The sequence below is a fragment of the Nannobrachium achirus genome (genome assembly GCF_963921795.1).
Source record: "Nannobrachium achirus genome assembly, chromosome: 8".
NCBI classification, from domain to species: Eukaryota; Metazoa; Chordata; class Actinopteri; order Myctophiformes; family Myctophidae; genus Nannobrachium; species Nannobrachium achirus.
The window spans coordinates 33402270-33420539 of NC_137817.1; the positions used below are offsets into that span (position 1 = coordinate 33402270).

Consider the following 18270-nt stretch of genomic DNA (forward strand, 5'->3'; position numbering starts at 1 on the left):
CTAGCGATCCATCTCATCAAGCAGTGGTGTTGCATCTCCGGTGACAGACATTGGCGTGCTCTCAATCATGGGACTGGGCGAGGGCCGCGGTGTCATCCTGCTCGGCCTCTGCTTCTTGCGCTCGGCCTCCTTCTCCTGGAGCCACTGCTCTGCCATCTTACCCCAGTCCACTGCGGTGTGTGATGTTGCTCTGAGGATGAGGGAACAGAACAGTTAAACAAACAAGAGAGCTCAGGCAGTGGCGTCAGTTCAGAAAAAGCTAAGGTATGGCAACATGACTGGTGTCTTCAAGACACCAGTCATGTTTGAAGACACCAGTCATGTTGCCATACCTTAGCAACAGGCATGAAACATTTATTTTAAGAAGTACATTCTATTTTTTTCCCCTGTTTCTACGGTTTCTTGGGCTGGATATGGTAGCCAAAGGGGTTATCAAGTGCAGCTAGATTTGGCATGTTAGTAAACGTGCCACAATTAACAATAATGCATTGCACCTGTGCAGCTGACCTGTGGAACCTGGGAATATACCATTTTGTCAAGATGGGGAGAATACAAGTGTGGAGAATATAATTATAATACCTTGTTAAAGTGACCATTTTGTAAAATTTTGCATTTGTAGTTATTTTACTGTAATTTAACAACATAATAACCAGCACAGATAGACAAAGAGACATTCATGGATTTATATTTACATGTAACTTTTATTTTCCGCCTGGACCCAGGGTATGGCAGCTACATACCCCTGCCATACCCAATTGACGCCCCTGAGCTCAGGGCTCGTATTTATCAAGCCACTCTTTATTAGGCATAGAGTAGTTGTAGTGTTTTACGGTAGTGGTTCTCAAGGACCCCCAAATTGACACTTATTAGCCTGTGGACCCTCGTTTGAAAATATATGCCAAAGACCCCCCATAAGATTCCTGACCATTTTAATTACAAGGATCCCAGTTTGACATACATTAGGCTACGGAGTTGGACCCCCATTTAATTCCATTTCTATCTCTGAGACCTCAATTTGTCAAGGCTACTGAGTTAGTTATTTACACACTTACAAGGCATGATATTTTTCTGAATCAAAATATGAACGTAATTGGCCTATAATTGTTGAATACATAGCACAACGATCAGAAGAAAAAACTAAAAACCTTAAAGATATTATCATGAGATCTATTTCACGAGTCAGTGTCTTGATATCATTCATTCTCAAAAGAAAACTACTCTTCGCTGAAAGTGCTTGTAGGAAGCTTCATAACATACATAATACCAGAGTATTTGAAGTCCTAGCCTATCTTTCAGGGAGTTGATTCCTAGAGTGTTTCTGAGATAGTTGATAAATATGGGTCCAGTTCTCCGTTTACAACAAATTAGAAACACTGATGTGACTTACTTTGGCTGTATCTGTGGCGTCCTGTTCCGAGAGGAAGAGGAAGATGGCGTGGAGGAGGAAGGTCGATGCCCCTGTGAGGACTGAGGGGTGCTGCTGGGATACTGTGGGGTGGTGATGCTCTGTGGTTGACTCGGGGTGGTGTAGGAATAATTGGGTGTCATAAGGGGAGTAGCAATGGGCTGCTGGGCAGGAGTGGCAAACACCTACGAATGCAAATCACAATCAAGGATTGGTTGGGTTAGAAAGTCTGGCGTTAGAAAGTCTGCGTTGCCTCAGGAACGAGCCCGAAGGGCGAGTTCCGCTGGCGGCGCAGAAGTGATGATATCTGACGATATGGCACACCCTCTCGTGTAATATTGCGATTATACAACTGCTGCCACACGTCAACTTCATTTTATTGTAATTAACATATTCGATAGGAATTTCAAATTTTTTAATGCCACATTTAGCTACTATGTCCCTTAACTTCACATGAAAACTGCTAGCCTAGCCGCTAGCATAGTGTGGGGAGAGGGGAGCGCTTCAGATCTTTTGCGACCAGCACACAGCTGATTTCTTCGCTTGATGAGAGCGCACATAATGCTATCATACTTATCATACCGTCACATGATTGTTTCAACCAATCAGATTGCTTTCTCGAAACTACCAGTTGTATAATGTATAGTTCTGTTGAAGGAGTCAAGAAGATTGAGAACGTACGTGGTAGGCGCTGCTGCTACCCCCTCCCCCGGAGCTCCCCCCACTGTACGCGTACTGGCTGGACGCCCACTGGGCCGGGGTGGTGTTGGGGTTCTGGCCCTGGCCCGTCACGGCAGCAATGGCACTGAACATCTGAGAGGTCATGTTGGGCGGGAGGGCACTGACTGCCCTGGTCAGGTCTGAATGGAACAGAGAGAGGAAACACACAATGCACAGTACGTCCTACTAGGATGCACTCAATCTGAGTTCCCAGAGGTTCTTTTTTTCGCCACTAGGGGGGCGAGAAGAACCTCTGGGCCAAAACTATGATATTCCTGGGCAGGAAGTTGTCCCAGGCTCAGAATCTGAGCTGGGACAATACAGGAAGTAGAGCCCTGTGCAAACCTTCAAAACATTCAGAAAAGAAACCAACCAAAAACACTACAACAATATGCAGCCCATGTTTCAAGGTGAATCCTACCAGACTAGGAGGCACTGAATACCATGCACTATAGTTGGGGTCTCATACGCAGTGGTGTAAAGTAACTAAGTAGATTTACTTAAGTACTGTACCTAAGTGCAATTTTTAGGTATTTGTACTACATCTTGGATCCAAATGTTGTACTTTTACTCCCCTACAATTAGTTAAAAACTTTAGTTACTAGTTACTTTGCAGATATAAATCATATATATATTATAAAACATACATTAATCCACTTTAGCCCTATTTTGTACGTAGGCTGTTTGAAAATAGCCGATCTACAAGCTCACTGTATATCTGCTATTTTCAAACATTTTGTACTTTTACTTTTGGTACTTTAAGTATAGCTTGATGCCCAATACTTTTGTACCTTTACTCAAGTACATTTTGAATTCCGGACTTTTACTTGTAACAGAGTATTTCTAAACTGCGGTATTGATACTTTTACTCAAGTAAAAAATGTGAGTACTTTTTCCACCACTCCTCATACGTTCATGGATCCATTCAACTCAATGCTATAACACAGATTGTATGGATTGATGGAAAACAAACCCGCAATATTGATATTGGCCGGTGTGGTGTTGATGGACGCAGGAGTTCGTGTTCTGCTACAACTGCTAGGAGTGATCCCTATCAGTGAAATACAAAGAGAAATATATCATTAGGATCAAATCAAATGGCCCAGGGTCTCATTTAGTTGTGACTATTTTTCTCTGTAGGCTCTGACCTGGCACTGGTTCCTGGTAGTGGTCCTTAAACCAGCGGAAGAGTCCATTGACACTGGGAAAAATCTGGGCTCTGTATCTGAAGCCTTCAGGCGTGATGGTCACAAATTCAACCCTGTCAAACAAGATTCGTTCAATGATTAGGAATATTAGGACAACAACGATATACAAGGTAAGAGAGTAAGTAGGTGGCATGGCTTATTGGCCGAGATCCCCTTTTCAATACGCTAGACCCCTGGGAGATGGATTGCTGAGGTGGAGCACAAGGTTGCTTATAATAAGCATACCTGGCAACACTGTTGCAGACCAGTGCTGCAGAATACTGCCAACTAAATGCCACAGACTGACATTCTGAAGGAGTCTGAAGGAGTGTGAAGTAGTTTGTTTGGTGGAGTCACCTTAAGTTACCCAAGCCGTGCTACCCATATGCTGAGTAGGCAGTGAACCCAGACCCAGATATTTCACTCACACACTCACACACTCACACACACACACACACACACACACACACACACACACACACACACACACACACACGTGCTATATTCATTCATTACAATGTAACAATTTGCAGTTTTCTGTGGTTATTTGTCTAAAACTGAGAATGTGCTTGATCCCAATGGCTCCTTCCCTTAGACGGTTTGTAAAATATAGGAAATACACTGTAAGCATGTGAATGAAAAGCTCCTGTGAAGCACATGCTGGGATGACAGGAAGTCTAATGAAAACAACATTTCAGTAGAAACCAACAGAGAGAGAATACTTCTATTGCCAAAAACTTTACAGAGCAACTTGTAATGAAATGTAAGGGTTAAAATGTTTGTTCAATCCTTGTCCGGTCTTAATACATCTCCAATGCTCACGATTTCTCTTGGCAAGCAGCACTGGCACTGACAAAAAAGCACTTAATGCCCCTCTTTCCGCTGACACACATTTTATGTTTGGGTGTGAGGAAGTCCAGTCTAGGGCCAGGGCGCTTGAATAGAAACTAGGCCAAGTGCCTTTTGCAGCATTGCTCATGAATTGGGGTGGTCATTAACATTACAAAGATGGTGGGTGGTGGTTGGCAGTCCCCTCTCCAGCTAACCTTGGCTTTCCTCTGGGCTGGTAACCAAGCAGGAACTTGCCTGGCAACTCTCTACAGGCAGATACATAGTATGGGATGAAAGTAGGCTTCTCCTTCTTGCTTTTCACCAGGACCTCTTCCATTTTCTGTAATTCAGAAAAACAGTAGCTGATGATTGTTAAAGAATATATATTAAAAAAAAGGCATTTGCACTGATTCAACTGTAAAAATAATAATAAATTATACACATATTACTCCCTTTCTGTCGATTGTTAAAGAATATATATAAAAAAAAAGGCATTTGCACTGATTCAACTGTAAAAATAATAAAAATTAAAGCTGCAAGCAGCGATGACCGGGCCCTCGCAGCTCTACCCACGCCACAAGGGCAGCAGCCAATCAGAAGAGGGGCGGGGCTAACTTAAACCAATTAAGGTGAAGGACTCTTAATCAAGTCATATGATACCAGCAACAACTCTGTATGACAAACGGTTGATGAGTAACAGCCAAAAAAAGGAACAATCAAGTTTCGGCCAATCAGAAGAGGGGGCGGGGCTGAGTTAAACCAATTAAGGTGAAGGACTCTTGGTCAAGTCATATGATACCAGTCACAACTCTGTATGACAAACGGTTGATGAGTAACAGCCAAAAAAAATTAAGAATCAAGTTTCGGCCAATCAGAAGAGGGGGCGGGGCTTAGTTAAACCAATTAAGGTGAAGGACTCTTAGTCAAGTCATATGACACCAGCCACAACTCTGTACGATAAACGGTTGATGAATAAAGGCCAAAAAAAGGAACAATCAAGTTTCGGCCAATCAGAAGAGGGGGCGGGGCTAAGTTAAACCAATTAAGGTAAAGGACTCTTAATCAAGTCATATGACACTAGCCACGAGTCTGTACGACAAACGGTTCATGATTTATAGAGGCACTTCCTGTTTGGCGAAGGGCACTTCCTGTTTGGCGAAGGAAGTTTGACGCTTCGCCACGGGCACACCGTTTTACGAAAACTCACGATTCGCACAACTTTTCATCGTTAAGGTGTCTTGAGTATGCCGAGCGAACTTGGAGTTGATCTGATTAACCCCCTAGGAGGAGTTTGTTAAAGTGCGACATGTGAAAACCGCCAAAAATTCGCCAAAACGCCACTAATTAGTCAAAAAGGCTGACTTCCTGTTTGGTTTCGGACATGGCGCCAAGAGACTTTTTGGTGAGTCCGGACATGATACAGGTGTGTACCGATTTTCGTATGTGTAGGTGAAACCGTATCGTGGGGCTGCGCCGTTGAAATTTTCTAGGGGGCGCTGTTGAGCCATTAGGCCACGCCCACTTTTACTTTTTTTTAAATACGAAATTTTTCGCCACTTGTGATGTGCTTGCAAAGTTGCACAACTTTTGGAGTACGTTTGGCGCCTCAAAAACGCGATTTACTTTCGGGAAAATAATAAGAATTAAAGCTGCAAGCAGCGATGACCGGACCCTCGCAGCTCTACCCACGTCACAAGGGGCAGCGGTTACACTATTACACTTTTTGCCCTTTTACACTTATTGCCCTATTACACTATTACACTTATTTCACTTACACTTTTTTGCGCTATTACACTATTACACTTATTACACTATTACACTATTACACTTATTACATTATTACACTATTACACTTATTACACTATTACACTTATTAAACTATTACAGTTATTGTGCTATTACACTATTACACTTATTACACTATTACACTTATTACATTATTACACTATTACACTTATTACGTTATTACACTATTACACTATTACACTATTACACTTATTGCGCTATTACACGATTACACTTATTGCACTATTACACTGTTACACTTATTGCACTATTACACTTATTACACTATTACACTTATCACACTATTACACTATTATACTTATTACACTATTACACTTATTGCAATATTACACTATTACACTTATTACACTATTACACTATTACACTTATTACACTATTACACTATTACACTTATTACACTATTACACTTATTGCGCTATTACACTATTACACTTATTGCGCTATTACACTATTACACTTATTAAACTATTACACTATTGAACTTATTACACTATTACAATATTACACTTATTACACTATTACACTTATTGCGCTATTACACTATACACTTATTACACTGTTACACTTATTACACTATTACACTTATTACACTTATTACACTATTACACTATTACACTTATTACACTTATTACACTTATTACACTATTACACTATTACACTTATTACACTATTACACTTATTACATTATTACACTATTACACTATTACACTATTACACTTATTACACTATTACACTTATTGCGCTATTACACTATTACACTATTACAGTTATTGTGCTATTACACTATTACACTTATTACATTATTACACTATTACACTTATTGCGCTATTACACTATTACATTTATTGCGCTATTACACTATTACACTTATTGCGCTATTACACTATTACACTTATTACACTATTACACTTATGGCACTATTACACTATTACACTTATTACACTATTACACTTATTGTGCTATTACACTATTACACTATTACACTTATTACAGTATTACACTTATTGCGCTATTACACTATTACAGTTATTACACCTAGACACGGTTACACTATTATACTTATTACAAACCATTGAAAATATAGTAATTAGGAACTATCAATAATCGACCAATCAGAAGAGGTGGCGGGGCTAACTTAAACCAATTAAGAACAAAGACTCTGAAACAAGTCAAATGACTCCACCCAGAAGTTTGTACGACAAACGGTTGATGAGTAATAGCCAAAATAAGGAACAATCAAGTATCGACCAATCAGAAGAGGGGGCACTTCCTTTTTGGCGAAGGAAGTTTGACGCTTCGCCACGGGCACGCCGTTTTACGAAAACTCACGATTCGCACAACTTTTCATCGTTAAGGTGTCTTGAGTATGCCGAGCGAATGTGAAGTTGATCCGATTAACTCCCTAAGAGGAGTTCGTTAAAGTGCGAACCGTGAAAACGGCCAAAAATGCGCCAAAACGCCACTAATTAGTCAAATTGGCTGACTTCCTGTTTGGTTTCGGACATGGCGCCAAGAGACTTTTTTGTGAATCCGGACATGATACAGGTGTGTACTGATTTTCGTACGTGTAGGTGAAACCGTATAGTGGGGCTGCGCCGTTGAAATTTTCTAGGGGGCGCGGTTCAGCCATTAGGCCACGCCCTTTTTTGATTTTTTTTTTAAATACGAAAATTTTCGCCACTTGTGATGTGTGTGCAAAGTTGCGCAACTTTTGGAGTACGTTTTGCGGCTCAAAAACGCGATTTATTCGGGGGAATAAGAATAAGAATTAAAGCTGCAAGCAGCGATGACCGGTCCCTCGCAGCTCTACCCACGTCACAAAGGGCAGCAGTTACACTATTACACTTATTGCCCTTTTACACTTATTGCCCTATTACACTATTACACTTATTACACTATTACACTATTACACTTATTGCACTATTACACTATTACACTTATTACACTATTACACTTATTGTGCTATAACACTATTACACTTATTACACTATTACACTTATTACACTATTACACTTATTACACTATTACACTTATTGTGCTATTAGACTATTACACTTATTACACTATTACACGATTACACTATTAGACTTATTACGCTATTACACTATTACAATATTACACTTATTACACTATTAAACTTATTACACTATTACATTATTATACTATTACACTTATTACACTATTACACTTATTACATTATTACACTATTACACTAATTGCGCTATTACACTATTACACTTATTACACTATTACACTTATTACACTATTACACGATTACACTATTACACTTATTGCGCTATAACACTATTACACTATTACACTTATTACACTATTATACTTATTGCGCTATTATACTATTACACTTATTACACTATTACACTATTACACTTATTACACTATTACACTTATTGTGCTATTACACTATTACACTTATTGTGCTATTACACTATTACACTTATTACACTATTACACTTATTACACTATTACACTTATTACACTATTACACTTATTGTGCTATTAGACTATTACACTTATTACACTATTACACGATTACACTATTAGACTTATTGCGCTATTACACTATTACAATATTACACTTATTACACTATTAAACTTATTACACTATTACATTATTATACTATTACACTTATTACACTATTACACTTATTACATTATTACACTATTACACTAATTGCGCTATTACACTATTAGACTTATTACACTATTACACTATTACACTTATTACACTATTACACGATTACACTATTACACTTATTGCGCTATAACACTATTACACTATTACACTTATTACACTATTATACTTATTGCGCTATTATACTATTACACTTATTAAACTATTACACTATTACACTTATTACACTATTACACTTATTGTGCTATTACACTATTACACTTATTGTGCTATTACACTATTACACTTATTACACTATTACACTATCACACTTATTACACTATTACACTATTACACTTATTACACTATTACACTTATTACACTTATTACACTATTACACTTATTGCGCTATTACACTATTACACTTATTACACTTATTACACTATTACACTATTACACTTATTACACTATTACACTTATTACACTATTACACTATTACACTATTACACTATTACACTTATTACACTATTACACTTATTACACTATTACACTTATTGCGCTATTACACTATTACACTATTACAGTTATTGTGCTATTACACTATTACACTTATTACATTATTACACTATTACACTATTAGACTTATTGCGCTATTACACTATTACAATATTACACTTATTACACTATTAAACTTATTACACTATTACATTATTATACTATTACACTTATTACACTATTACACTTATTACATTATTACACTATTACACTAATTGCGCTATTACACTATTAGACCTATTACACTATTACACTATTACACTTATTACACTATTACACGATTACACTATTACACTTATTGCGCTATAACACTATTACACTATTACACTTATTACACTATTATACTTATTGCGCTATTATACTATTACACTTATTAAACTATTACACTATTACACTTATTACACTATTACACTTATTGTGCTATTACACTATTACACTTATTGTGCTATTACACTATTACACTTATTACACTATTACACTATCACACTTATTACACTATTACACTATTACACTTATTACACTATTACACTATTACACTTATTACACTATTACACTTATTGCGCTATTACACTATTACACTTATTACACTTATTACACTATTACACTATTACACTTATTACACTATTACACTTATTACACTATTACACTATTACACTATTACACTTATTACACTATTACACTTATTACACTATTACACTTATTGCGCTATTACACTATTACACTATTACAGTTATTGTGCTATTACACTATTACACTTATTACATTATTACACTATTACACTTATTGCGCTATTACACTATTACATTTATTGCGCTATTACACTATTACACTTATTGCGCTATTACACTATTACACTTATTACACTATTACACTTATGGCACTATTACACTATTACACTTATTACACTATTACACTTATTGTGCTATTACACTATTACACTTATTACAGTATTACACTTATTGCGCTATTACACTATTACAGTTATTACACCTAGACACGGTTACACTATTATACTTATTACAAACCATTGAAAATATAGTAATTAGGAACTATCAATAATCGACCAATCAGAAGAGGTGGCGGGGCTAACTTAAACCAATTAAGAACAAAGACTCTGAAACAAGTCAAATGACTCCACCCAGAAGTTTGTACGACAAACGGTTGATGAGTAATAGCCAAAATAAGGAACAATCAAGTATCGACCAATCAGAAGAGGGGGCACTTCCTTTTTGGCGAAGGAAGTTTGACGCTTCGCCACGGGCACGCCGTTTTACGAAAACTCACGATTCGCACAACTTTTCATCGTTAAGGTGTCTTGAGTATGCCGAGCGAATGTGAAGTTGATCCGATTAACTCCCTAAGAGGAGTTCGTTAAAGTGCGAACCGTGAAAACGGCCAAAAATGCGCCAAAACGCCACTAATTAGTCAAATTGGCTGACTTCCTGTTTGGTTTCGGACATGGCGCCAAGAGACTTTTTTGTGAATCCGGACATGATACAGGTGTGTACTGATTTTCGTACGTGTAGGTGAAACCGTATAGTGGGGCTGCGCCGTTGGAATTTTCTAGGGGGCGCGGTTCAGCCATTAGGCCACGCCCCCTTTTGATTTTTTTTTAATACGAAAACTTTCGCCACTTGTGATGTGTGTGCAAAGTTGCGCAACTTTTGGAGTACGTTTTGCGGCTCAAAAACGCGATTTATTCGGGGGAATAAGAATAAGAATAAGAATTAAAGCTGCAAGCAGCGATGACCGGGCCCTCGGAGCTCTACCCACGTCACAAGGGGCAGCAGTTACACTATTACACTTATTGCCCTATTACACTATTACACTTATTTCACTATTACAGTTTTTGCGCTATTACACTATTACACTTATTACACTATTACACTATTACACTATTACACTATTACACTTATTGCACTATTACACTATTACACTTATTGTGCTATTACACTATTACACTTATTACACTATTACACTATTACACTTATTACACTATTACACTTATTGTGCTATTACACTATTACACTTATTACACTATCACACTTATTACACTATTACACTATTACACTTATTACGCTATTACACTTATTGCGCTATTACACTATTACACTATTACACTATTACAGTTATTACACTATTACACTATTACACTTATTGCACTATTACACTATTACACTTATTGCGCTATTACACTATTACACTAATACACATATTACACTATTACACTTATTGTGCTGTTACACTATTACACTTATTACACTATTACACTTATTGTGCTGTTACACTATTACACTTATTACACTATTACACTTATTGAGCTATTACACTATTACACTTATTGCGCTATTACAATATTACACTTATTACACTATTACACTATTACAGTTATTACACTATTACACTTATTACACTATTACACTTATTGCGCTATTACACTATTACACTTATTACACTATTACACTATTACACTATTACACTTATTAAACTAGTACACTATTAAACTTATTACACTTATTACACTTATTGAGATATTACACTATTACACTTATTGCGCTATTACACTATTACACTTATTACACTATTACACTATTACACTATTACACTTATTACACTATTACACTTTTGCGCTGTTACACTATTACAGTTATTACACCTAGACACAGTTACACTATTGCACTTAGTACAAACCATTGAAAAGATAGCAAATAGGAACTATCAATAATCGACCAATCAGAAGAGGGGGCAGGGCTAATTTAAACCAATTAAGATGAAGGACTCTTAGTCAAGTCATATGATACCAGCCACAACTCTGTACGATAAACGGTTGATGAGTAACAGCCAAAATAGGAACTATCAACAATCGACCAATCAGAATAGGGGGCGGGGCTAAGTTAAACCAATTAAGATGAAGGACTCTTAGTCAAGTCATATGATACCAGCCACAACTCTGTACGATAAACTGTTGATGAGTAACAGCCAAAAAAAGGAACAATCAAGTATGGACCAATCAGAAGAGGGGGCACTTCCTGTTTGGTGAAGGAAGTTTGACGCTTCGCCACGGGCATGCCGTTTTACGAAAACTCACGGTTCGCACAACTTTTCATCGTTAAGGTGTCTTGAGTATGCCGAGCGAATGTGAAGTTGATCCGATTAACTCCCTAAGAGGAGTTTGTTAAAGTGCGACCCGTGAAAACGGCCAAAAATGCGCCAAAACGCCACTAATTAGTCAAAATGGCTGACTTCCTGTTTGGTTTCGGACATGGCGCCAAGAGACTTTTCTGTGAGTCCGGACATGATACAGATGTGTACCGAATTTCGTACTTGTAGGTGAAACCGTATAGTGGGGCTGTTGCGTTGAAATTTTGTAGGGGGCGCTGTTGCGCAATTAGGCCACGCCCCCTTTAATTTTTTTTGAATTACGTAATTTTTCGCCACTTGTGATGTGCTTGCAAAGTTGCGCAACTTTTGGAGTACGTTTTGCGCCTCAAAAACGCGATTCTTTAGGGGGAAGAATAATAATAATTAAAGCTGCAAGCAGCAATGGACGGGCCCTCGGAGCTCTTCCCACGTCACAAGGCCAGCAGCCAATCAAAAACCAAACAGGAAGTCAGCCATTTCGACTAATTAGTGGCGTTTTGGCGCATTTTTGGCCGCTATCACGGGTCGCACTTTAACGATAGTTTAACGTTTTTCTCAAAAAAAAATTTGAGAAAAAAAATTTGAGAAAAAAAAATTTGAGAAAAATTTTTTTTGAGAAAAAAATGTTTTGAGAAAAAAAAATTGAGAAAAAAAAATTTGAGAAAAAAAAAATTTGAGAAAAAAAATTTGAGAAAAAAAAAATTTGAGAAAAAAAAATTTTGAGGAAAAAAAAAATTAAGAAAAAAAAAATTGAGAAAAAAAAAATTTGAGAAAAAAAAATTTGAGAAAAAAAAATTTGAGAAAAAAAATTTGAGAAAAAAAAAATTTGAGAAAAAAACAATTTTGAGAAAAAAAATTGAGAAAAAAAATGTTGAGAAAAAAAAATGTTATGACACCAGCCGCGAGTCTGTACGACAAACGGTTCATGAGTTATAGAGGCACTTCCTGTTTGGTGAAGGGCACTTCCTGTTTGGCGGAGGAAGCGTCAATTAAGGTTAAGGACTCTTAATCAAGTCATATGATACCAGCCACAACTCTGTACGATAAACGGTTGATGAGTAACAGCCAAAAAAAGGAACAATGAAGTATGGACCAATCAGAAGAGGGGGCACTTCCTGTTTGGTGAAGGAAGTTTGACGCTACGCCACGGGCACGCCGTTTTACGAAAACTCACGATTCGCACAACTTTTCATCGTTAAGGTGTCTTGAGTATGCCGAGCGAACTTGAAGTTGATCCGATTAACCCCCTAGGAGGAGTTCGTTAAAGTGCGACACATGAAAACGTCCAAAAATACACCAAAACGCCACTAATTAGTCAAAATGGCTGACTTCCTGTTTGGTTTCGGACGTGGCGCCGAGAGACTTTTTTGTGAGTCCGGACACAATACAGATGTGTACCGATTTTTGTACTTGTGCGTGAAACCGTCTAGTGGGGCTGTTGCGTTGAAATTTTGTAGGGGGCGCTGTTGCGCAATTAGGCCCCGCCCACTTTTTTTTTTTTTTAAATACGTAATTTTTCGCCACTTGTGATGTGCTTGCAAAGTTGCGCAACTTTTGGAGTACGTTTTGCGCCTCAAAAACGCGATTCTTTAGGGGGAAGAATAATAATAATAATAATCTTTGCAATTACAATAGGGTCCTCACACTGTGTGTGCTCGGGCCCTAATAAGAAGAATCTTTGCAATTACAATAGGGTCCTCTCACACTGTGTGTGCTCGGGCCCTAATTAAAGCTGCAAGCAGCGATGACCGGGCCCTCGCAGCTCTACCCACGTCACAAAGGGCAGCAGTTACACTATTACACTTATTGCCCTTTTACACTTATTGCCCTATTACACTATTACACTTATTACACTATTACACTTATTGCACTATTACACTATTACACTTATTGTGCTATAACACTATTACACTTATTACACTATTACACTTATTACACTATTACACTATTACACTTATTACACTATTACACTTATTGTGCTATTAGACTATTACACTTATTACACTATTACACGATTACACTATTAGACTTATTGCGCTATTACACTATTACAATATTACACTTATTACACTATTAAACTTATTACACTATTACATTATTATACTATTACACTTATTACACTATTACACTTATTACATTATTACACTATTACACTAATTGCGCTATTACACTATTACACTTATTACACTATTACACTATTACACTTATTACACTATTACACGATTACACTATTACACTTATTGCGCTATAACACTATTACACTATTACACTTATTACACTATTATACTTATTGCGCTATTATACTATTACACTTATTACACTATTACACTATTACACTTATTACACTATTACACTTATTGTGCTATTACACTATTACACTTATTGTGCTATTACACTATTACACTTATTGCGCTATTACAATATTACACTATTACACTATTACACTTATTACACTATTACACTTATTACACTATTACACTATTACACTTATTATACTATTACACTTATTGCGCTATTACACTATTACACTTATTACACTATTACACTTATTACACTTATTACACTATTACACTTATTACACTATTACACTATTACACTTATTACACTATTACACTTATTGCGCTATTACAGTTATTACACCTAGACACAGTTACACTATTGCACTTATTACAAACCATTGAAAAGATAGCAAATAGGAACTATCAATAATCGACCAATCAGAAGAGGGGGCGGGGCTAAGTTAAACCAATTAAGGTGAAGGACCCTTAGTCAAGTCATATGATACCAGCCACAACTCTGTACGATAAACGGTTGATGAGTAACAGCCAAAAAAACGAACAATCAAGTTTCGGCCAATCAGAAGAGGGGGCGGGGCTTAGTTAAACCAATTAAGGTGAAGGACTCTTAGTCAAGTCATATGATACCAACCACAACTCTGTACGATAAACGGTTGATGAGTAACAGCCAATAAAAGGAACAATCAAGTATGGACCAATCAGAAGAGGGGGCACTTCCTGTTTGGTGAAGGAAGTTTGGCGCTTCGCCACGGGCACGCCGTTTTCCGAAAACTCACGATTTTGATAACTTTTTATCGTTAAGGTGTCTTGAGTATGCCGAGCGAATGTGAAGTTGATCCGATTAACTCCCTAGGAGGAGTTCGTTAAAGTGCGACCCGTGAAAATGGCCAAAAATGCACCAAAATGCCACTAATTAGTCAAAATGGCTGACTTCCTGTTTGGTTTCGGACATGGCGCCAAGAGACTTTTTTGTGAGTCCGGACATGATACAGGTGTGTACCGACTTTCGTACTTGTAGGTGAAACCGTATAGTGGGGCTGTTGCGTTGAAATTTTGTAGGGGGCGCTGTTGCGCCATTAGGCCACGCCCCCTTTACATTTTTTTGAATTACGTAATTTTTCGCCACTTGTGATGTGCGTGCAACGTTGCGCAACTTTTGGAGTACGTTTTGCGCCTCAAAAACATGATTTACTTTCGGGAAAATAAGAATAAGAATAATCTTTGCAAATACAATAGGGTCCTCACACACTGTGTGTGCTCGGGCCCTAATAAGAATAATCTTTACAATTACAATAGGGTCCTCACACACTGTGTGTGCTCGGGCCCTAATAAGAATAATCTTTGCAATTACAATAGGGTCCTCACACACTGTGTGTGCTCGGGCCCTAATTAGGGCCCGAGCACACACAGTGTGAGGACCCTATTGTATTTGCAAAGATTATTAGGGCCCGAGCACACACAGTGTGAGGACCCTATTGTATTTGCAAAGATTATTATTAGGGCCCGAGCACACACAGTGTGTGAGGACCCTATTGTATTTGCAAAGATTATTCTTATTCTTATTTTCCCGAAAGTAAATCATGTTTTTGAGGCGCAAAACGTACTCCAAAAGTTGCGCAACGTTGCACGCACATCACAAGTGGCGAAAAATTACGTAATTCAAAAAAATGTAAAGGGGGCGTGGCCTAATGGCGCAACAGCGCCCCCTACAAAATTTCAACGCAACAGCCCCACTATACGGTTTCACCTACAAGTACGAAAGTCGGTACACACCTGTATCATGTCCGGACTCACAAAAAAGTCTCTTGGCGCCATGTCCGAAACCAAACAGGAAGTCAGCCATTTTGACTAATTAGTGGCATTTTGGTGCATTTTTGGCCATTTTCACGGGTCGCACTTTAACGAACTCCTCCTAGGGAGTTAATCGGATCAACTTCACATTCGCTCGGCATACTCAAGACACCTTAACGATAAAAAGTTATCAAAATCGTGAGTTTTCGGAAAACGGCGTGCCCGTGGCGAAGCGCCAAACTTCCTTCACCAAACAGGAAGTGCCCCCTCTTCTGATTGGTCCATACTTGATTGTTCCTTTTATTGGCTGTTACTCATCAACCGTTTATCGTACAGAGTTGTGGTTGGTATCATATGACTTGACTAAGAGTCCTTCACCTTAATTGGTTTAACTAAGCCCCGCCCCCTCTTCTGATTGGCCGAAACTTGATTGTTCGTTTTTTTGGCTGTTACTCATCAACCGTTTATCGTACAGAGTTGTGGCTGGTATCATATGACTTGACTATGGGTCCTTCACCTTAATTGGTTTAACTTAGCCCCGCCCCCTCTTCTGATTGGTCGATTATTGATAGTTCCTATTTGCTATCTTTTCAATGGTTTGTAATAAGTGCAATAGTGTAACTGTGTCTAGGTGTAATAACTGTAATAGCGCAATAAGTGTAATAGTGTAATAAGTGTAATAGTGTAATAGTGTAATAAGTGTAATAGTGTAATAAGTGTAATAAGTGTAATAGTGTAATAAGTGTAATAGTGTAATAGCGCAATAAGTGTAATAGTATAATAAGTGTAATAGTGTAATAGTGTAATAAGTGTAATAGTGTAATAAGTGTAATAGTGTAATAGTGTAATATTGTAATAGCGCAATAAGTGTAATAGTGTAATAGCACAATAAGTGTAATAGTGTAATAGCACAATAAGTGTAATAGTGTAATAAGTGTAATAGTGTAATAGTGTAATAAGTGTAATAGTATAATAGCGCAATAAGTATAATAGTGTAATAAGTGTAATAGTGTAATAGTGTTATAGCGCAATAAGTGTAATAGTGTAATCGTGTAATAGTGTAATAAGTGTAATAGTGTAATAGTGTAATAAGTGTAATAGTGTAATAGCGCAATTAGTGTAATAGTGTAATAATGTAATAAGTGTAATAGTGTAATAAGTGTAATAGTATAATAATGTAATAGTGTAATAAGTTTAATAGTGTAATAAGTGTAATATTGTAATAGTGTAATAGCGCAATAAGTCTAATAGTGTAATCGTGTAATAGTGTAATAAGTGTAATAGTCTAATAGCACAATAAGTGTAATAGTGTAATAAGTGTAATAGTGTAATAGTGTAATAAGTGTAATAGTGTAATAAGTGTAATAGTGTTATAGCACAATAAGTGTAATAGTGTAATAGTGCAATAAGTGTAATAGTGTAATAAGTGTAATAGTGTAATAGGGCAATAAGTGTAAAAGGGCAATAAGTGTAATAGTGTAACTGCTGCCCTTTGTGACGTGGGTAGAGCTGCGAGGGCCCGGTCATCGCTGCTTGCAGCTTTAATTAGGGCCCGAGCACACACAGTGTGAGAGGACCCTATTGTAATTGCAAAGATTCTTCTTATTAGGGCCCGAGCACACACAGTGTGAGGACCCTATTGTAATTGCAAAGATTATTATTATTATTATTCTTCCCCCTAAAGAATCGCGTTTTTGAGGCGCAAAACGTACTCCAAAAGTTGCGCAACTTTGCAAGCACATCACAAGTGGCGAAAAATTACGTATTTAAAAAAAAAAAAAAGTGGGCGGGGCCTAATTGCGCAACAGCGCCCCCTACAAAATTTCAACGCAACAGCCCCACTAGACGGTTTCACGCACAAGTACAAAAATCGGTACACATCTGTATTGTGTCCGGACTCACAAA

General features: G+C 37.5%; 1 protein-coding gene across 1 annotated transcript in view; it reads right to left on the reverse strand.

Annotated features, from left to right (window-relative positions):
- LOC308290061 (transcription elongation factor SPT6-like) overlaps nucleotides 1-18270 on the reverse strand; it is a gene marked incomplete at both ends in the record, with an annotated part of 35920 nt that continues 17650 nt past the window's right edge. Inside the window, 6 exons of the mRNA XM_080731836.1 lie at nucleotides 1-190; nucleotides 1388-1590; nucleotides 2087-2265; nucleotides 3099-3176; nucleotides 3274-3386; nucleotides 4359-4483. Coding sequence (XP_080587962.1) covers nucleotides 1-190; nucleotides 1388-1590; nucleotides 2087-2265; nucleotides 3099-3176; nucleotides 3274-3386; nucleotides 4359-4483 — 888 coding nt within the window. The remainder of the gene's footprint in view (nucleotides 191-1387; nucleotides 1591-2086; nucleotides 2266-3098; nucleotides 3177-3273; nucleotides 3387-4358; nucleotides 4484-18270) is intronic.